The 22,362-nt window shown below is 45.9% G+C and overlaps 1 protein-coding gene across 1 annotated transcript in view; it reads left to right on the forward strand.

Annotated features, from left to right (window-relative positions):
• The window catches only part of ILDR1 (immunoglobulin like domain containing receptor 1), a 44,579-nt gene that overhangs the window by 7,419 nt on the left and 14,798 nt on the right, over positions 1 to 22,362 (forward strand). Inside the window, 7 exon segments of the mRNA XM_005654050.3 lie at positions 5,922 to 6,092; positions 7,963 to 8,112; positions 11,941 to 12,060; positions 12,332 to 12,478; positions 18,648 to 18,779; positions 18,991 to 19,482; positions 19,485 to 19,813. Of these exon segments, the coding sequence (XP_005654107.2) occupies positions 5,922 to 6,092; positions 7,963 to 8,112; positions 11,941 to 12,060; positions 12,332 to 12,478; positions 18,648 to 18,779; positions 18,991 to 19,482; positions 19,485 to 19,813 (1,541 nt within the window).

Here is a 22,362-nt window from a genome sequence, read left to right on the forward strand (position 1 = left end):
CTGTTAAGTAGCACACCCAGACCTTTGTCAAACATGTAATACCTAGACATAATTCTTCTCCTGTCCCAACCCGCTTCTTTCTCCCCTTTTCTGCTCTGCTAACTTTCTCAATCCCTTACTTCTTGTCCATGCCTTGCCAGGCCCTCTTCTTGATTCCTTTCCTGTTTACACTGTTATCTAAGGAAATGTAGCAAGTAGCAATGGTAAATATACTTGGGGAGATAGGTTGCCTTGACATAAACTCTGATAGGATTAAACCTGTGTACTTTTTGTTAACCTGCTTTAGTGGAGCAGAAGTGCCCCAGTGCCTGAAAAACAGGAATCGAGATCTTCCATCAAGGTGGCATTAGGCCCCTGCCTCTTGCCAGGAAACACCTTGCTCTCCCTCCCTCCCTCCCTGCTGGCCACTCTATTCCAAGCAAGCCCCCTCATATGGAAAGGAGGGGAAATGCCATCTAGTCTGCTGAAAATGATTCTTAGGGAAAAAAAAACTTTTGTACCTATATTCCTATGCTGTATGGATAATATGTTCTAGAAACATCTTGCCCACTCTGATGCTGCACAGGGAAGACGGACTCATTAAATCAAGGTACAAAGATCTGCATCCATTTGGGAACACATGGCATTTAGTTGTAAGATGCTCTTGTTTCACTGGTATATTTTCTTTCCACGTTAACTAGATGGTAGTCCCCACTCTGCACAGCAGTGTAGTCTTGGAAAGTACCTCATGGCGGGAAACAGAGAATCCCCTTCCCCCTTCCCTCCTTCCCATGAGCTCTGTTATCTCATCTGAAGTTACCTTTCTACCCTTAAAGGACAGATCTCCCTTCCTCTTTCACAGAGGAGACAAACTGTGAACGGGTTTGCCAGGTAAGACACAGCCTTAAAAGTGTTTATGCACTAACTCATTTTGCTAGGAGAAGGTAGTAAGGATAGCTGACATTTGTATCATTTTAATTCTTTCAAAATGCTTTTACATGCTGTTCTCAGTTGATCTCAGTCTCTTACAGTAGCCAAATAAGAACAAGTGGTACGAATACCAGCTAATGGTTATTGAGTGTCTATTATGTGTCTTTGCTAAATGCTGGGCATATTTTTCATTTAATCCTCACTTTATCTGATCAGGCATATATTATCATCACCCCAGTTTTGCATATAAAGAAGCAACTGTGGTTTGGAAATAACTCATCATGTCTTTTAGCTAGTGAGGGAGTGGAAGCAGAATTTGAACTCAGAAGGTCAGTCTCCAGAATTAAAGTTTTCAAGAGAAAATGATAAATACAAATAGAAAATTGGTAATGAATTGGGGAAAAGGAGATGCCACAGGATGAAGGGAATTTGAGAATAGAAAGACAACTTAAGAACTTGCGAACTCATAGTACTAAATTTAAAGGAGTAAAGATGCAACCAGGACATACACAAACAGAATATTTGTCTTTTTGAATCTAGTCATATCTTCTGCTCAGATTCTGCTTTCCTTAGTATCTTCTTAAAAACCTTACCTGCTTAGTAGTGTGCATGACCAATGTGATTAGTTTCATGAGAAATTAGAGGCTAAAGGAAAAGAAAGGTGGGAGGTTTCTGCCTCAGAGATGGGCTGTCTTGCTACTTCCCTTATCTTCCTCTTGATTTGGAAATTACTCTTGGTTTTTGAGGGTCTAGAGCCTGACTTCTACTTGGAAGGTCAGGCTTGCCTGCTGAGGAAATATTAGGTTTTGGTGTGAGCAAGACCCAAGTTCAAATCCTGAGGCTGAGAGGGTTTGGCTTAATATAGTCGCTGAATTTTTGCTCACATATGTGAGCAAGGCTGACCCCACCCTGTTAGGGACAATGTATGTACATCACCTGGCACACAGTAGATACTGGGATGCAGAGCAACAGCTGAGAAGGAGGGAGAAATGTTTGCTCTCCCCCGCTTTCCATGTGGGGAGTGGGGGCAGAGGGAAGGGGGTGAAGGTCTGGGAGCTGTGCAGGATGCTATGCGGATAGCAGTTCCTTGGAGAGAGTGTGAGTGAGCTCCATATGGTCAACTATGTGAGAACCTGGCATTTTTCAAAGCTTGAAATTGGCTTGAGGGATGAAATTGAAGAGAGGATAAAAAAGTAGCACCCAGGCAGCCAAGCCAGTGCTGACGTTGGTAAAGGTGAGTCATGTCACTCCACGTGTGGTTTGTCCACGATAAGAGATTCACGGAAGGGGAGCTCAGTGAGCATTTGGTAATGAACGTGATCACCCTTGTCCCCTTATTCCCCCCTCAGGGTGTCAGATTCACCCATTTTCAAAGCTACCCCAGAACAACTTCTGGCTCCAACCAAACACCCTCTTCTGACTCCCAGCAAAACCTTGCTACCTCCCTGCACCTATCCCACCTGTACACAAATAATGTTTACCAGGGTCCTTTGAATAAACTCCTATTTGTGTCAAATTACCATTCAGCAAAATAAAGAACATATAGTTCTTTATAGTTCACTACTGCCCATTGTATATTAATTATTGGTCATGTAGTCTGGCCCCATGCTCTGATTATTTGCAAGCTAATGAATACCAAACATTGTCCTTTATTTAAAGAGTAGCTGGGCAGAGTCTTGACTCTGACCCCCTTAGAAAATGATAAACCACTTACTTTTGCAATCTCAGATTCAGTGTCCAGGCAACAGCACAACCTGTATCTTCCCAGGGATCATATTTAGTGATTAAAAGAAAATATTTGAAAATGTTTTGTGAACCTGGGATTTTGTTTAGACTACAAATCAGTATTTTTATTTCTAGTCCAATCTATACACATTATTGAACAAAATAATCTATTATTGATGGTGCCATCCTATTCACTGTCAGATATTACCTGTAGCTGCTTCTGCTGTTCAGTGAAAGCTGTGTTGGGTGAAAACCCCAAGGTCTATTTCAGGTCAGTTCTGCAAAAAAAAAAAAAAAAAAAAGGAGTAGTGAGAATAGAAAAGCAAAAATTAAAAATCAGATGATGAAATAATCCATGTTAGGCTTGAGATGCTAGTCATTGGCTCTTCCATTCCGATTGGATTGATTTCCAGGAATCCTACAGTTAGTAGAGAACAGCTACTTTTCCCAAAACTCCTCAAGGCTTATTTTCAAAATGATGTTGTTTTTACATTCACAGCTAAATAAGGAAGTCATCTATCTTCCTAAAAACACCACTTTCACCTTAGTCTTCTTCAGAAAAGCCTTCAGTGATTATCCATTAACTAGAAATTGATACTGGAGTTACACTCCACCCCATCTCCCCACTTCCCACTCAGCTCACCTTTTTTATCCTCTATCTCCAATGAAGAAAGAGGAGGTACCGACTGGATTGCTTCCCTCCAGGTGACCCCAGGTAACTGCTCTTTCCTGATCAGGGCCTTTGCTCTCTCCTTTCTTCCATCCTGAAACAATGAGTTTCTCTGCCCTCTCCCTGTTTTTCACCTATAATCTTAATCCTACCTGGGTTTTAAGGTCTAGCTTAAATCTCGTCCTTCTGTGACATCTGCCTCACCAAGAGATCTCCCCACGCTTCTGCAGACCTTCTCTCTAGCATAACGGGCACTGGCATATCCTCCTTAAAGCCCAGCCCTGGAGATGGCTCAGGCCATTTCTGGGGATCAGAGCTGGTCCTGAGCAACATCCTGCTCGCTCTCTCCATGGATGTGAGAAAAATGGGTACCACTACCCATCATAAACCATAGTGGACTGTCTTATGTGCATTTTGCTTAGATGGTGAGGCAGGACTCGGAACCATGTGGCTCTGGCCATTAGGCTAGTCCCATCTAGCTGCTCTGTAAGAAGGTGACTGTATTTGTTTTGTTTTTGGGAATAACTCAGTCAAAATGAAGGCAGCTCCACCTGAGAACTCTATTGGAGGAAATCCTAGCTTGAACCCATTTCTCCTGGGCTCTCATAATAAGAGAAAATGGGAAAGGGACTCATATGCTGACACTAACGTGGCAGTGTATGTTTCCGCACCATGCCAGGCACCATGTCAAGTGGATTATCTCATTGAACTCTTGCTTGCAGGGACCTTGTGAGCTTAGTACTATGACAGTCTTCATTCATTGCCGATGAACCACAAGCTCAGAGAGAGTAAGTAACTTGTCCAGTGTCCAAGTAAGTAGTAAAGTATGATTTGAACCCAGTTGTATCTGAGTCCAAAGCCTAGGTTTGTTTGCTTGTTTGTTTGTCTTTTAGCTAGTCTACACCAGTGGTTCTCAAAGAATGGTGCCCAGAGCTGTAGTAGCAGTGTCTCCTGGAAATTTGGTAGAAATTTAAGTTCTTGAGTCCCATCCAAGCCCTACTCAATTAGAAACTCCTGCAGACAGGAGTTCCCGTCGTGGCACAGTGGTTAACGAATCCGACTAGGAACCATGAGGTTGCAGGTTCAATCCCTGGCCTTGCTCAGTGGGTTAAGGATATGGCATTGCTGTGAGCTGTGGTGTAGGTCACAGACGCGGCTTGGATCCCACGTTGCTGTGGCTCTGGCATAGGCCAGTGGCTACAGCTCCTATTCGACCCCTAGCCTGGGAACCTCCATATGCCGTGGGAGCGGCCCAAGAAATGGCAAAAAGACAAAAAAAGAAACTCCTACTGATAGTGATGTGTGGGCTGGCCTGAGTACTCCTGGTGGTGCATGCTCAAGTTTGAGTACTGCTGCTCTACACTGGACTTCCTATGACATGTCCCCCTATAACTTGGCCTAGAATCCATATTGACACAGGAACATTCGAAGATGCTGGCTATGTGTGGACCTTTGACCATATCAAAGTCCCACCTGACATGTCTGTGCTACCTGGTTTCTCATCAACACAGACCTAGAGCTTTAAGTGTATCTGCAGACTTGGAGGTAAGGGGAGAAAGTTAAAAAAAAAAAAAAAAAAAAAGAGAAAAATTAATTCCTTCAAGTCTTTCTTGATAAAATTTGCCACAGTCTGATCATTTTTGTTTTATTTACTTTATGCTTATATTGTTGACCACTTGTACTGCCAGTTCTGCTGTTTAATGTATTCTTGGTCATTCGTTCCATCATTTATTCAGCAAACATTTGTTGGGTGCAAAAGAGGTGATAGGCACAGTATGAGGCTCTTGTGTTTGAATAGTGAGTCAGAGGCAAATCCTGTAGGTCTTCTCAGACGCTACAGTAGACAAGCCATCCCCAAGAAGTAGGGAAAGCACTGTCTGGGTGTAGGATAAGGCACTTTGGGAACACAGAAGGAGCCCTGCTCCTTGGCTTGCAGTCAAAGAAGGCTTCTTGAGGAGGTGAGGGTGCAGCTGAAGACTCAAGGAATAAATAGTACTTAGCCTGGTGAAGGGAGTCGAGTGGTGGCTGGTGACGGCGGGGAGAGCTCTGGCTGAGATCTACATGTGGGAGGACCTGGAGGAGACAGTGATCCTAGCACAGGAAGGACTCGGGCAAGTTCAGAGAGGCCGAAGCCGGGGAGGGGGTGGGGCATGAAGGGGGATGGCCTGCAGGAAGGCTGAAGACAGACCTTACTGGCCTCCTAGGCCAGGGAACAGAGGTTGAACTTTATCCTTAGGGAAGTGGGAAAACATTTTAAGAAGAGAGTGACATTAAAGAGTATGTATATTAGCAAAGTCACTCCAGTACATACATGGCCTTCTTTTAATCATCTCTTTATTGTTGGATGTGTTATCACTGCCTGTGGGCTGTGAGAAACTTGGGAGTCATAGTCTTTGCTCTACTCCTCCTCCATTTCCATTTCCCCAGGGTGTCTGTGCAGTTGCCACTCACACCCTGCCTAGGCTAGGGAAGAACACAGACCACCTGTGAGCTGCTCCCAGCCAGTCAGGCAGTGTGTTTGCTTGTGTGCATTGCTTTTATGGCCCCATAAATAGAAGTGGGTCACCCCTTAGAGACCTGGTCTGCCTTCAGCACATTCTTCTGCTCTTGGCTGCAGGGTGCCTGTCTTTGCTGGTGACAGTCCAGCACACAGAGCGCTATGTCACCCTGTTTGCCTCCGTCATCCTCAAATGTGACTACACCACTTCTGCCCAGCTCCAGGATGTGGTGGTGACGTGGCGCTTCAAGTCCTTCTGCAAGGACCCCATCTTTGATTACTACTCTGCATGTGAGTGCTCCCCACCCCCTGGTCCCTCTGTGAAGTACTGCCCTTGGGGTATGGAATTATTTAACATCGCAGATTCCTACGGTGAGAAGTCAGAAACATCACTTGATGCAGTCCCCTCATTGTATAGATAAACTGAAGCCAGGTGGACCAAGTAACTTGTTCGGGATCACTTTATTTATTTATTTATTTTGCATTTTAGGGCTGAACCTACAGCATATGGAAGTTCCCAGGCTAGAGGTTGAATTGGAGCTGCAGCTGTGGCCGAGTCTGCACACTACACCACAGCTCATGGCAACGCCAGATCCCCAACCCACCAAGCAAGGCCAGGGATCGAACCTGCATCCACATCGATCCTAGTTGGGTTCATTAACCACTGAGCCTTGAAGGGAACTCCCTATTTTATTTATTTCAAAATTTATGTCTTACTTTGTTCTAAAAAGGCTTAAGGTGGCTCAGACATTAAGCGAAAGGCAGAGAAGGTCCTGCCTCCTAGTTCATTCCCCGTTGTCCACCAGGGTGTTAAGATGAGGATGTAGATCTGCCTGCCATCACCACCTACACCTTAGAATGTAGACAGAAAGACCCCTATGCTGCCCAGGATGCATGAAGAGGGGTTATTTGTGAATCTCCTGCCCACTGCCACATTCCCTTCTGTGGCCAACCTTCCTGTGGTCATTCTTCTGCTGGCAAAACACTCTCAGTGATGGAGAGCTTGCTGGCCACAAGCAGCCGTTCATTGTTGGACATCTCTGAGTGCCGGGCAACTCCCCTTGCATTTAGCCAAGTCATATCTCTCAGTAACAACTGCTCCACTCATATCAGTTCTGCTCCCTGGAACCAAAGCTCTTCCCCTCGCCACCCACCTCTGCCTCTCTCAAGGAACAGAGGAACCCAGATGTCCCCTGCCAGCCTGGGTCAATTAACATTGTAGGAGTTTTGAGACTAGAAATGATACTCTGTCACAGGAAGGAACTGAGCTTCCTGAGATGTGGAAAAGGAGGGGGAGGCATTAACTCTACCTTTTTAGCCCGGTCTAATATCTTATAATATCAACTCAAAAACCTAACTATCTGAGTCACCCACTGAGCCACCATTGTCCCCAGATGACCCCTCTCTAAATTCAGGTTTCCTCAAGGAGTTACTCTTAAAATGCATGGATTAGGTGGGAAGTTCAGAGGGACTGGATGGTGGGCATTTGTCACCAGCAGATTTAATGGCTCTCAAAACTTTTATTGTAAGGACAAGTGGATGAACCCTTTGGGAGAAGATTCTGTGTTGATTTTGAAAGTGAGGCAAGGGAAATTGGGGTGGGAGATGGGGGTATGGTCAAGATTTGGAAATGATGGCCTGTAAGAGGGGTCTGGAGTCTTACTGCTCAGAGTCTGCATCATTGGTTTCACCGTTAGAGATGCAGAATCTCAAATCTCCACTCCAGACCTGCAGAACCAGAATCTTCATGTTTAACAAGGTTTCCAGGAGTTCCCGACATGGCTCTGCAGAAACAAATCTGACTGGCATCCATAAGGACACAGGTTCGATCCCTGACCTCGCTCAGTGGGTTAAGGATCCGGCGTTGCCATGAGCTGTGGTGTAGGTTGCAGACGTGGCTTGGACCTGCGTGGCTGTGGCTGTGGTGTAGGCAAGTGGCTATAGCTGATTGGACCCCTAGGCTGGGGACCTCCATATGCCTAGGGTACAGCCCATAAAAAAAAAAAAAAAAAAAAAAAAAAAAAAAAAAGATTTCCAGGGGATGCATAGGCTTAGGATCAACTGATAAAGCTTCACTGCTCCAGGGCCCCATAAGGGCACCTCTCTTCACGGGAATTCCCCCTGCTGGGTGATGTGACTTGGGTGTGTCCTCTCTCCTCAGCGTACCAGGCGGCTTTATCCCTGGGCCAGGACCCATCCAATGACTGCAATGACAGCCAGCGGGAGGTCCGAATTGTGGCCCAGAGGCGGGGGCAGAATGAGCCCGTGCTGGGGGTGGATTACCGGCAGCGCAAGATCACCATCCAGAACCGTGAGTGTGGAGGAGGCAGCAGGGAACTGGGGGTGGGGAGATGTGCAGACACCAGGCCTAGCCAGCTGAGTCATTGTGGGGATTTCCCTTTTTTTCTGCTGCCTGATGGTCTACTTGGTCACTTTCATTGTTTGAAGAAAGTGCCAGATACACCAAATGTGCTGCCCCATCTGAAGTCAGCACTGCCCTGGAAGTTGGTCGTAGACAAGAGGATGTCCTACAACTTTGGCCAAAAGTCTGGGAATGGATGGGTTCCTTTGCTTTCCTGAGATTCAGGGCTAACATGGGGCTCAAAGTACCTCGATTCCTTCCACAAATTGCTCTCAGGGTCTTCTCAAACCCCAGTCCCCTGCATTCCCCTCTGGTTAGTCCTGTTGCCCAAATCTAAAGAATTAGGGGCTTCTAAGTAGATGGTCACTTTGCGACCATCACCCTCCATCAATTGAGGAAAGAGCATTGGGCATGGAATCAAAAAATGGGGGTGAGTGTCCCTATGCTTCCACTCCTTTGCTTAGTGACCGTGGCAGATCTGGTATTTTCCTTGGCCTCTGCCACCTCACCTGAGAGATGGGCATAGTGGTCTTTGGCTCCCACACTGAAGCAAGTATCAACTGTGATTAACTGAGATGTCTCAAGCCTATCAACTGTTCGTGGAGGTCCAGGGAAGAGCTGTCAGCCCTGGCTCTGGAGTCAGACTCAGGTGTGGTCCCTGTTTTGCACTTATAGGGTGTGTGAACTTGGGCAAGTCCCTTCCATTTTTTTAGCCTCAATTTCTGTAAGATGGGACTTGCCATAGTACCTATGTCGTGGAGGATTCAGTGAGCTGATATGTATAAAGCATTTGGTAAACACTAAGTATGCAGTGAAATTAAGTTATGAAGCATACTTTTGAATGGGTGTCAATAATTACAACAGTCTTGTAATCCAGGACTGTTGCAGTGGGGTATCGGTATGGAATTTAGAACCTGTTTCACTGAGCTTTATGTGCAGTGTTAGGCAAATATTTTCTGGTTAAAAGTGAAAGAAAAGGGGAGGAGGAGAATACACCAAGCAGGGCTCTAAGGGTACCCTTAACAACAATGTGAGGAAATTGGTGAATATTCTAAACTGTTTAGAGGTAGATCGACCCAGTTTAAAACTATTTTCCAGTTGTGTGTATAACACTTTGGCTGTAAAATCTGATCCTTTGACATTCAACCTCTGATTTTCCCGAGGTAGCCCTTGAACTCTTGGCCTTAGGGAACATCTGTCCTTTTCAAGTCGCTAGGTATATCCTCAGAAGTTCAGGGTAGCTCTGCTGTTTTCAGAATGCACAGAATTAGCTCTAATCCAACCCCAAAGTTTACAGTCTCTTTAATTAGCAAGTCTCCTTTACAGTTTTTGAAGGATAAAAGTCCCCTTAGGTGATAGTCCCTGATTTTCTGTCTTTTTTTGGTTGTTATTTCTAATTTTGAGCAGCATTGTCTACTACCTCTACTTTCAACCACCTTTTGGTCAAAGCCTGTCTCCTTCTTACTCCCATGGGAAAGTGGTATTTCTCTTTGGTTTAAATTTCTACCTCTAGGCTTGTTGTGACTTCTTGGAGCCCTTGTTTTCTGATACTTTTATACCTGGGTTTGCATCATTTGAGATGATCCTGTAAAATCAGTTCTTGAATCATTTAAAATATTAACATATCTGAATGTCCTCATTACTCTGACATCCCTAAATAATCTTTATGCCTCTAATAAAAATTGGGGCAGATTTATATAATACACATTAACCTTGGAGGGAGAACTTCCCCCAGAGCACTTTCACCATTCTTCCAGGTCGAGGGGAAGCTTGTTTCTGAGAAGGGCAGTGGGTTTGGAAAATCATGGGTAGGAAAAAATGGTAGGGATTGACGTAGAAGAGAAGGAAACAGAAGTCGAAGTTATCTCCAGTGGTGCGTGACCTCGCATGTTTGTTTCATTTCCTCAATAAATATTTCTTGACAAACAGATAATAAAGAATTGCAGCTATGACTGCTAACCAAGCAGGAGCAAGTCTGTAATGCTAAGGTCCGTAAGAATTTGAAGATGTCCCTGGTACTAACTGTAGCTGAAACACAGGGACATAGGGGTTGCCCTGACCCTGCCTGCCATGTCTTTGACTGAACTTTAAGCCCTTTGGGGACAGAAACAGGTCTTATTTGATCTTCCACAGAGTCTGACATCATGCTAGACCCACAAAACGTCTTTACTGAACACTTGTTGCATTTACTGAGCATGAACTTAACATTCATCTATATTAATGGGGTAGCACAGCGCTTAGGGCTCACAAGAACTGAAATTCTTTTCTTGAGTAACATTTACTCCTAAGTTTTCATAACATAGAATGAAATAATGCTATTTGCAGTAACATAGATGGACCTAGAGATTACCATACGAAGCGAAGTAAGCCAGACAAAGATAAATATCATATGACATTGCTTACATGTGGAATCTTAAAAAAAAAATGCAAACAAAATGAACTTATTTCCAGAACAGAAAGAGACTCACAGACATAGAAAACAAACTTATGGTTACCAAAGTGGATACATTAGGAAGTTGGAAACAACATATACACACTACTGTATATGGAAACAACATATACACACTACTGTATATAAAACAGATAACCAGCAAGAACCTACTGTATGGCACAGGGAACTAAATATTTTATAATAACCTACAATGGAAGAGAATCCAAAAAAAATCTAAAAGTTTTATACATATATATAAACTGATTTGCTGCACTGTACACTTGAAACTAACATGATATTGTAAATCAGCCATACTTCAATATAAAAAGATATTGGCCTTTCATTCTTACTTATTCAAGTTCATTTCACCTGTCGCTTCAAGATTCAGAAGTGTGTATCCACAGCTGGTGAGGAATCCAGACTGTGGAGTTTTCCACCCAGTTTGGAGATCATTAGAACTTAGGAGCTAAGGGCACCGTTTTGAGGCAGAGACATATATTTGAACCTACCTCTGATACCTCTCTCTCTCTTCTAGCTTCCTCTAGTTTTGTTTCCTCATCTGAAATGCAGGTAATCATCCTACCCACCTTATCAGGATTAAGTTTGATTGCAAGTAAGCAAAAGCCAAAAATATTATCGACTTCATAAAGAAGTTTTTTCTTCTTGTGTATAAATTTGGAAGTAGACAGACCAGAACTACTGTGGTGGCTCTGTTCCATTAAATCCTCAGGGACCCAAGCTCCTTCCAGCTCACCAAGAATGTCATCTTCTTCCTCATAGTCCAAGATGGCAGCCATCACATTTGCCTTCCAGATAACAGAGTACAAGAAGAGATGAAGAAGAAAAGGGCAAAGAAATCCCCAAATGGTTTTTAGTAAAGTTCCTGGGAGTCATCAGGTGACACTTCTGCTTACATTCTCTCCATCAGAATTCAGTCACGCGTCCATGTTCATCTGTAAGAGAGGATGGGAAATACTGACTTTATTCTGCATGGCCATGTACATGACCAGAAATTCTAGAACCATGAGAGAAAGGGAGAATAGACTCTGAGAGATAGCTAGTAATCTGTACCTCACCCACTTAGAGAGTTTTGGGGGGGAAATAAATGAGGTGATGTATCCAAAATCCTTTCAAGGTTTCTAGAAGGGCTCAATGAATGGTCATTTCTACCACCTTTATATTTTTTGGAGAAAGAAGGAGGTCGCGAAGGAATTGAGGCCTTCCTCTGAACTATGAGAAGCTCTCTTAGGATGTGGAAGGACAATGCTGGGGTCTTGAAGCTACCACAAGTTAGAAACCAGTGCTCTCTCCTTTAACCACTGGCATTTTCCCCTCCCTCCTTGCAGGAGCAGATCTTGTGATTAATGAAGTGATGTGGTGGGACCATGGAGTGTATTATTGCACCATTGAGGCTCCGGGGGACACGTCAGGAGACCCAGATAAGGAAGTGAAGCTCATTGTCCTGCGTAAGTGCTGCCGGAGCCTTCTATTTGGCCAACCCACTGTGACACTTTTATATACAGAAAAAAACAAAAACAGAAACAAGCAAGACTAGGTTATTGTTGTCGGCTGCCCACCTCTGAAATTCCTTTACCTAAGCTAATTTTTTTTTTCACCTGTATACTGCTCAACCTTAACCTGTAGGTCAAGAGCTGTGTTTTTCAGACCTCTAGAATGTCCACCTGAAGCATGCCCCTGCCTTTGTAGTTCAATCCCTGCTGGGCTTCTCCCCCACAGACTGGCTGACGGTGATCTTCATCATCCTGGGCGCCCTCCTCCTGCTCCTGCTGATTGGAGTGTGCTGGTGCCAGTGTTGTCCTCAGTATTGCTGCTGCTACCTCCGCTGCCCCTGCTGTCCCACCCGCTGCTGCTGCCCCGAGGAAGGTGAGAGGGGATGCATGTGCAGTGGGGGTGGGGCAGTGCAGGAGCCTGGTGCCCCAGACACATCTGTTTCACATGCCCAGGTCAGAACTTGCATTCTTCCTGGGTCTCCTCCACACCCTCCTCCTATCACAGGCTCAGAGGTCTTTGGCCTCAGCTCAGAAAATGGTGCTTAGGGAAGCTACAGGACCAAGAGAAAGGACCTCTGCCTGCTCACATCCTAGCCTGCCTAAGGCCTCCTTCAGATGGCACTGCCTACTGATGGCTCTTCCTTGGCGTCCCTGATATACCTGTGCTCCAGTATTTGCTTCTAGTACGGACATTGTTTGGGCATGAGGTGGCTGAAGGGAGTGGTTTGTGGGTAGCCATGAGCAAGAAGGCCACTCCTTAGAGAGGACTTGAAAAGAAGAGGTCAGAAGAGAGAAGTGTTGGAACAAGGTTCTCAAACTTAAGAATCTCCTGGAGGCCTTGTTAAAACTTAATTGCCAGCCCTGGAGTTCCTGTTGTGGCTCAGGTGGTTAGGAACCCAACTAGTATCCACGAGAATATGGGTTCTATCCCTGGCCACTCTCAGTGGGTTGAGGTTCCGGCATTGCCACGAGCTGTAGTATAGGCTGGCAGCTGTGACTCTGATTCGACCCCTAGCTTGGGAACTTCCATATGCCGCAGGTGCGGCTCTAAAAAGACCCAAAAAGAAACTTAATTGTCAGCTCCATCTCCAGAGTTTCTGATTTAATCAGTCTTAGGTGGGTCTGAGAATTTGTATTTCTCATAAGTTCACAGGTGATGCAAAGCTGCTAGACTGGGGACTCTGTTTCAGACAAAGGAAAGTGGGAATAGAAGAAGGTCTTGCTCTAGTATGACCTTTCTTTGGGCTGAAATCTGACTTTTTAAAACAGAATTATGACATGCCCTAAAAGATTGGGCTATAGAATACATGGGGAGGGCAAAAGAAAAAAATTATTCTACAAAGATCTTTTCTGACTAAAATAGATGGAGCAGACGCCACAGCTTTAAATGGGGTTTTTGTGTTTTTGAAACCACATTTCATTTTCCTGATGATGTAAGTAAAGTTTCACATTGTAGAAAATTTGAGAAATTCAGGAAAATGTAGTCTGAGCACCCAGCTATCATCACTCTTCTCCTTCCAGTCCATTTGAAAGGAAACTTTTAAAAAGAAAACATAAAGAATGGGCCCTTAAGATAGAAACAAAACCTAATCTACAATATCAAGAAGGTCAACGGTCTGGTTTCAAGCCTATGTTCTGAGGTTGCTGTCTTACAGGAAAAGAGAACTAACTTGTATTGGATGTCTGGTATGTGTGGACCCTTTGCATATGTTTCCCTTTTGAATCCTCACAACCCTAGAAGGCAGGTATCATCATTATTTAATAATGAGGAGATTAAAGGTCAGGAGTCCCACAGCTGGTATACTGCAGAAGCAGTGCGGTGTTGCATTTGTGCTCATCTGGCTTATGATGTCTGAAGTTCCCACAGCAGAGGCTGCCACAGCCTCTTTTCATAGCTCACTAATGGAATTGGCTGAGATACCAGTGAACTCCTTTTGAGAGAAGAAAAATAGAGAACTCAGTATTGGGCCATGGAGCTTCCTAACTTTTGGGGGCCTCTGGGAGAGATGCCCCAGAGAAGGAGAAGTTGCTGTCATTGGAGTAGTAATATGCGGATTGAGATGAGAGAAACCCTCCCAAGATACCTTCTTGGAATCCCTAGATTGGTGGGGCACTCAAAACGGGCAGAGCTAGAGATAGAGTCAGCACCAGTGATAAATGTATCCACTGTCAGTAAGTTGCTGAACAGGTTCTGGAGGAAAGGGGTTTCTCCTAAGTGGTTAGAGTTCATTTAGAAGAACTGGTGAGATAAAGAAATGTGAGCGACAAATAAAGATCCTTGAACTTGAGCAGATGAGATCACTTTCAAAGTGAGTCACTTGGGGAGATTGTCCTGAGAAATTTGGTGACAAGAGGAGAAATGACATGGCAGGGGAAGGAGTTGTTAAAGAAAGCTCTTGGATGGGAAAGAGGGTGTGTGTGATCAGTTTTCTTAGCATGAGGTAACCCTCAGCATATTTGTAGATGTAAAACCAAGGCCAATAGAAAGAGAGTGAAGGGGCACGTTGTGGGGGTGAGGCGATGGATGACTGAGGAGGGATGGAACCAGTGGGAGTGACATAAAGCTTACAGTGAAAGGACTACCTTTAGAGAGGAAAGGAAAAGGAAGCCAGCCCTCTGAAGGGAGAGAGGAAGTCATTAACATGTGGAAGCTGTTTATAAAGTGCAAGGGAAGAAGCTGAGCTAGGAGCTCACACCAGCCTGTCTCAATTTCAGCACATCAAAATTCTAGACGCAAAAGGCAGCTTTGAGAACATTATCATTGCTTCTTGAGCTTCCGTGACCACAGCTCACTTCCCCAGCCTGCTTCTACTTTCCAGTGAGAGTTAGTAGAGGACCAGATAGCAGAGAATGAAAATGACACCAAAGTTTAGTAACCTTTGTAATTCACTAGTAGTAGTAGACAACCCACCGTAGAACTTAAAAGATGAAAGTTATTGACTTGGAACCTCATTTTTTCCTTGAGAGCTGGAGAAACAACTTCCATCCCTAGATTGGTTGCTGGCTCTTGTCCCCACAGAACCTCTAGACACACCCTGCAGTGGGCCACAGGCTACACAGAGAATCTCTGATCTGTGTCCCCCCCCTTCCCCTCCCCTCAGCTGAGGGAAGTGAGGCCTAGTGAGACTTTTCCACAACTACGCACAGCTTGTTAGTGGTGAGCCCTGGATTAGACCTAGGTCCCTCAAGTCCATGTCCAGGGCTGGTTCCTCTTCCTCAACAAAGGCAGATCACCAGCTGTCAGTTCATGGGGAGAGGAAGGCATGAGAAGTGGGGAATGTTTAAACTGCTGCTCTGGAGGAGGGAAGTAGGGTTGCTAGATCAGTCAAGGAAAGGCGCATTGGGAGAAGGGCTACTTGAGGTTGGTTGCCTGACTGTGCAGCCCACCTGGGCCCACTGTGAGCCCAGGAAGCATCGGCTGGTAGTTCCCTAAAGCCAAAACGGCAAGAGTTCAAGGGCCAGGTGATTCTGGGATGCCCCTGAGGATGTCGCTGAAGGGACTGGCAGTATATACAAAAAAGCAAAGCCATGGGTCTGAGAGGGTGAAGAACACGCTGTAAGAGTGGAGACAGGGTGGTCAGGAATGGTGAGAGTCGGAGGTCCTCGGGGACACCATGGGTGAGGTACACAGATGGTGCTGGCTGCGGGTCTCTGGAGGAGGGGAGGTGTTGAGTGTTATTTCCAGCATGAAGAGGGTTTCTTAAAAGAACATGCCCTGGGTTTTCCTCAAAACTGAGGAATATTTTGGTGGTATAGTCTCCAAATGTGTACTTTTTGTCTTCTATGAGATCCAAGGTGAAAGGAGCAACTTATTTTTAACAATTATTATAACAGTGAAAGCCACCACTATTGACTGTCATGTATTAGACACGTCATGTGCTTTCCCTTATTTAACTTAAATAACTTTGTGAAATAGATATTATTACCCCAGCTCTGAGATGAGCAGATTGGGCTTAGAATCTTTGGAAACTTGCTCAAAATTACCTAGCTAGGACATGGAAGAATCAAATTGAAGTTCATGTAACCCGCCAAGCCTGTATTCAAGGAAACCTATCCCGGATATCATAATTCTCAGAATGTTCTTGAGAGTGGACAATCAACTCCAATTCAACTCTCCGAATGAAAATCAAGGAGCTTGACAATGTGGATTTTCTCACCTTGTATTAGACTGAGGCCTAGACTGGGAGTGGGAGCCAGGAGTCTGTATATTTAACCAGTTCATTAAAGGTGACCAAGGCAGACTTTACCCCACTGAGGTTCGGAAATAATGTATTGGGAGTCTTTTGAAGCTTTGTTAATTTCTGTGCATTGCCTATTTTCTAGCCTGTCTGATTTCCCACTGGGGGAGCAACGGACACCCCTAGAAGTTTAGATCTCCCTGTAGAGCTGTTTCCAGGGACAGGAGGGCAAGGGAGAAGCTCAGTGTATTTTTCTACTCCCATCTCATGAGTTCTAGTGCATCAGGGAAGGGAGGGATCCTGGGAAAAAAATGGTGGCAGCTAAGAAAGGAACAGGTGTGTAAATATGATAGGAAAGCTCATGATGGATCTGGAAGGGTTTCTAGGGAGTCATCTGTGCAGGGGTTTCATTAATTAAAAAATCATTTGGGGAGCAAGGAGTAAGCCCGACTCTCATTCTCTCCAATCAGGAGAGTTGGTAAAGGAAGTGGCCAAGAGGGGGGATAGGTACCATCTGGAGGAAACCGAGATTTAATTAGAGGGGGTCAGGGGATGGATAGATGGATAGAGTTGTTACCAAAAGAATCAGGTGTCTCCAGTCCTTAGAAGCAGAGATTAGTCTGGAGTGGGTTCCGAAAGATGTGGTGCTGAGTGGAGAGAAATAAAGGGAGGGGGTACTTCTGGGGAAGAGTTTATTTTTTGGTTTATCACAGAAATAAAGGAGTCTGGGGACTCTGTGGTTTGGCAGAAAGGGTACAGGCTCGGGTGTCAGACACAAGGTCACATGCTGCCTCTGCCAATCACCAGCTGTGGGACATTGGGCCGGGAAGGTAACCTCTCTAAACATAACTTCCTCATCTGATTCTCAAATGAAGAGATATTTCTGAGGATTGGTTAGTACATGTCAAGTGACTGGCACATATTAAGCAGGGCATTACATGTGCTGGATGCAGCATGTATAGTGAGCTGGGGGAGGCATCTGTTAATAAGAGGGAGAGGAAAGTGCTGAGCAAGAGGACTTGTCTTCGGAGGATCTGGGGTGCTGTCCCTGGGCATGAAGGTATAGCAGCTGGGTGAGCTGCTCTAAGTTTGCATCTGATTTCCTCCAGCCTGGGCTGTGACTCACCATCAGGGCTGGAGCTCCAGATATTTCTGGGGGCTTGGCTACAACCACTTCCTGTTGTGCTGGAAGTTGGTTTCACACTAGAGCCATTGGGTAGCCTTCCAGGTGGCTCTTTAGCTGCTGGCCTTAGCGAATCCCTTACCCTATGCAGCTGGGCCCAGAATGCCTGCCTTCTGCCCCCACCTACTGTGGCAAGAGGAAGCCTCTGAAAAAGCCCTCTTGCTTTAGGGGTGGGCACTGGGCTTGGGAAACCCAGAAAGAGATGAGAGTGCTAAGGCAGGCATTCCCTGCACTTAAGCACACGAGTACATTTCCTACATGCATGGATAGACAGGGACCTTGGGAGACATGTGCACTCAGTCTCCATTAACCCAAAATAGAAATTCATGAGCAAAAACAACTAGATGCATTCGTTTTTAATTTGCACTTGCTGTGGGATGCATGCTTCAGATCAGCTGCCCCTAGGGGACTGGAGAACCATTTCTGTGGATCTCTTGTGCTGCTTTTTCATATTCTTTACCTTGCCCTGAAAGGAAATGGTATTTCCCTTCTCCCTTCCCTGCTTCTACTCCACCCATTAAAGATTCCCCCTACTTAGGGAAAACCCCAACACTTAATAAAGTGAGGAGAAGAGCAGAAAGGATCCACTTCAGCTTTTTGCATTCTCTGCCCTCTTCCCCCTGGTTTTCTCCCACCCTGGGCTGGCATTACCAGCCAAAAACATTCTTCAGTCCCTCTCCTTTACCAGTAATTCTGCCCATTGACCTCAGCATCAGTGTCCTTCTCTATTTCTTTTTCCACTTTGAGAAGGCAGTCCTGAGCTTCCCAGGCAGCCTCTGACTCACAGCTCCTCTAAGCCCTTTGCATCTGTACCTACTATATTTGGCCTGTGGCCTGAGATTTCATTGCCTGGTACTATCTATGTATCTACCTACACCTTTTAGGTAACCTTTAGGATTGGGTAGGATGATGAAATGTTTTGGAGACTAGGAAGTCAAGTTTTAAGAGTGTACTTTCCTAGGGTTGCAGGAGTTGCAGTCTTGCCTAGGGAATTTATTCCTAGTGCCTTGCCAGTTGATTTACTACTTCCCTTCACTCTTACTCTCACGCAAGCGAGGTCACAATAAACTTCCAGGAGAGAAAGTGGCTTCTTGGCAAGGCTGCTAGGTGGAGAGGAGTGAAGTGGGAGGTGTGGGCCTTGCCCTGGCTGAGGTTCTGCATTTCTCCTTTTCCCCCTGCAGCCCTGGCCCGCCATCGCTACATGAAGCAGGTTCAGGCCCTAGGCCCTCAGATGATGGAAAAACCCCTGTACTGGGGGGCGGACAGGAGCTCCCAGTTTTCATCTTATCCAATGAACCCACTGCTACAGCGAGGTAAATTTTGCCAGAAATTTGGGGTGGGAGAGGGCAAGGTAGGACATGGGCTGCATCGGAGATCTTCAGAACCAATATGGTGGGCATCTTTACCTTTGAGGATGGGAGGGGGTAGATGCAAGCTAAATAAGGTGGCACTTCGGTGCCCTGATTCTGAGGAGCATGTTTCTGCCCAGCAGTTTTGCATGTTTTTATCCTTATTTCCATTCAGATTTGTCCCTAAGATCCAGCCTTCCAGAGGTGCCGGTGACCCAGACCTCCGCTCACCCTCCCATCACCAGTGGTGTCCTAGAGTATTTGGAGAAAGAGCTGCGGAACCTCAACCCAGCCCAGCCTCTGCCTCCTGACCTCCAAGCCAGATCTGGCCATCCCTGCAGCATGCTGTCCTCCCTGGGCTCTGAGGTCGTGGAACGCAGAATCATCCACCTACCTCCACTGGTCAGAGACCTGTCGTCTTCGTGGAGGACCAGCAGCTCCTCCCGTCAGCAGTGGGTGCCGCCACCGGCTGCCCCCGCACCCCGGGATCTGAGGGAGGGGAGGAGGCAGCACCGCTACTCTGATTTCCACCTGCAGCCCCGGGACCAGGAGTCTAAGCGCTGGGCGTTGGAGCAAAGGGAGCTGGACCAACTGCGGAGTGGAAGACACCGTGGCCCCAGGCAGCGCGGGTCACCCACCCCCTGGTCAGACAGGGACAGCCTCAGCGATGGCCCTTGTCCAGCGAGGCCCGCAGCTGCTCCCGCCGTCCCCGGAGCCGCTACCCAGAGAGATCCCGCAGGCCCAGCCCCCGAGGGAGCGCCCAGGGGCACCGGAGACGCAGGCCCCGCAGCTACTCCCCTCCCCCGGCCTCGGACCTCAGTTCCTGGAGCTGGAGTTCCGACGAGGAGAAGGAGAGGCAGCCCCGAAGCTGGGGGGCCCGCCGCCGCCCCCGCTCCCGCTCCCCCAACTGGCCTGAGGAGAAGCCACCCAGCTACCGCTCTCTGGATGTCACCTCAGGCAAGAATGGCAGGAAAAAAGGGAGTGTGGAGAGGCGTTCGGTGAGCCTGGGGCATCCTACTGCGGGTTGGGCGTGGGCAGCAAGGACCCTTCAGCCGGGCTGACAAGGTTCACTTCACACGCCCCCGTGGAGGGTCCCTGGACCCTGTTTTGCTCCCCTTGCCCTGTGTGCTTGGTGAGACGCCTCTCATAGGGTCTTAGGGCTAGAAGGGATGGTGTGTGCTGAGGGCAGGGGCGGGGGCTCAGGGCCTGATGCTTCAGAAGGGCCTGCTCACCCTCAGTCTCAATCCAGCCCTCATCACAGCCCCTTGAGGCCAGTTGGGCAGGGTTCCCCTATTTTGCGGGTGAGGAAACCAGACTCAGAATAATTAAAACACCTTGTGAGTAGTGGCGGGAGGACTCCAGGGCAGGCCTTCACGCAAGGGCTTTACTTCCTGTCAGAGCCGCCTTGCTGTACTTAGCAACAATTTCCATAACCCAAATTAGAACATTCGGCCTGAGAGGACATTTTTGTCACTTGTGGGTGCCACCATCGCTGTGCAAGAGCCTACCGAGGATGAAGGCCTTGGAGACCCCTCCCCTCCCCACCCTCCCAAGTATCTTTAAAGTGATTTGGAAAACAACAGCAAAACCAACAACCCCCATATCCCGAATATGGGTCAAAACTTAAGGATTCTGTGATCAGGCAAGGTGCCATGTCATTTTACCAGCCTGAAAAGGGCACAAGGAGTAATGTCGGCCTTTTAGGCCTCTGAATATAGTGAATATAGACCTTTTTTCCCCCTCTCCTCTAAGATGTGACTTTAAAAAATCATTTTATAATTAGTATACCCCAATGATAGTATTCCTTCTATGTTGTCACTTTGGAAAGTTATGCTGGCTCTTGCTCAGGAATATTCATGAACTGCTTTCAGAACCAACTTACAGGTTATCCCTGAAAATCTGTTTCTGTATTTGACCAAAATCCTTTTTCTGTTTTGTTTCTGTTGAGATAAAGGGGTATGTAGTAGATTCTGAGGGGAGTTCCCAGAGTAGAGGGATATTAGAGGAACAGGAATTTTAATCTCTCATAGACTTTGAAGGATACAAGTCTTATTTAGAAATGCAAGTGATTTGTTTTAAAGAACCATCATCTGCATGGTCTGTGCAAACAAACAGGCCCCTTATGAGATCCCAGTGCTGGTCTTTCTAGGGAAGAACCTTGGTGAGAGAGTCTTTCATAAAGAAGGTAGGGAGGACCTGCAGGCACTTCTGAAATAATCAATGGTGATTATATCATATTCTCACAGATATCCCATGAGAGAGGCAAAGAGCAGTCATAATGAAACTTAGTAGTATTCCTTACTAAGTGATACCAAAGTATGGACACTTATGCCATATCTCATTTAATCCTTTCAATACCTTGTGAGGTTTGTACTATTATGTTCGGTCAGAGCCAGGACAACTGCTGTTACCTTGGTCATGTGGTTTCTAGACAGTTTCTTCGTTTGAACAGAAAAATGTAATTTAAAAACCAGGTTTTGGCCTCAAATTGAAACCCTATTTTCTTCTAATTAAATTTTTATTTTTTTTCCTTCTAAATTAAATTATTTGGTTTCCTGTAAGTGAGAAAAGGGTGAAAGGAGCACCAGTCTTGTTCTGGATATTGGTATAAGCCCTTTCTAAACTTTATTTTATTTAATCTTTGCAACAGCCTTCTTAAGTGAGGTTAAGTAACATCCCAAGGTCACACAGCCATTAGGGAGTGAAGCCAGAATTTGAATAAAGCCCTCTGACTCTGAAGGCTGCACCCTTTTCAATAATTCATGCTGCCTCATTAGAAGGAGGGAAATCATGTGATGCAATGTTTTCCTGTGATTTCACCTCTTCCTTATTTTCTGAAAGCATTATACCTTCCTTTACAATCAAGATGTACATATCAGAGTTCCTGTTGTGGCTCAGTGGGTTCAGATCCCAACTAGTATCCATGAGGATGTGGGTTCAATCCCTGGCCTGCTCGGTGGGTTAAAGGATCCAACATTGCCTTGAGATGAGGTGTAAGTCACAGACTTGGCTCAGATCTGGCATCGCTGTGGCTGTGGTGTAGGCCGGCAGCTACAGGCCTGATTCCACCCCTATACTGGGAACGTCCATACGCCTCTGGTGTGGCCCTAAAAAGAATAAAAGATGTACCTATCAATACTTCTATCATAAGCAAACCAAATTTTTCATTGTGAAATTGCTTGTGAGAGGCAAAGTCACTCAAGTTAATTTTAAAGGGCTTCATTGTTTTGGATCTTTCTGAGCCTATCTCCAAAAGCCTTAGCAGTTTGTCACATTTAACCTCCCACTCATACATACTCTGAGTGACCAGAGGCCCAGGACTAAAGCTTGATTTGGAAGGTTGATTGATTTGAAGGGCACCATGCTTTGCTCATTTTGTTTGTAACTTTAATTTGGAGTGCCTTTAGTGGAGCCAAAATCTCAATTTCTTAGAGGCGGGCTGGATGCTTTCCCCACACTTCCTTAGCCTCTGAAGACTTTGGAGCTCGCAGCTAACTTTAGAAGTTATAATAAATTGGGCCACTAGATGGTGATCTTTGTTATGTAT

Source organism: Sus scrofa, chromosome 13 (assembly GCF_000003025.6).
Source record: "Sus scrofa isolate TJ Tabasco breed Duroc chromosome 13, Sscrofa11.1, whole genome shotgun sequence".
NCBI classification, from domain to species: domain Eukaryota; kingdom Metazoa; phylum Chordata; class Mammalia; order Artiodactyla; family Suidae; genus Sus; species Sus scrofa.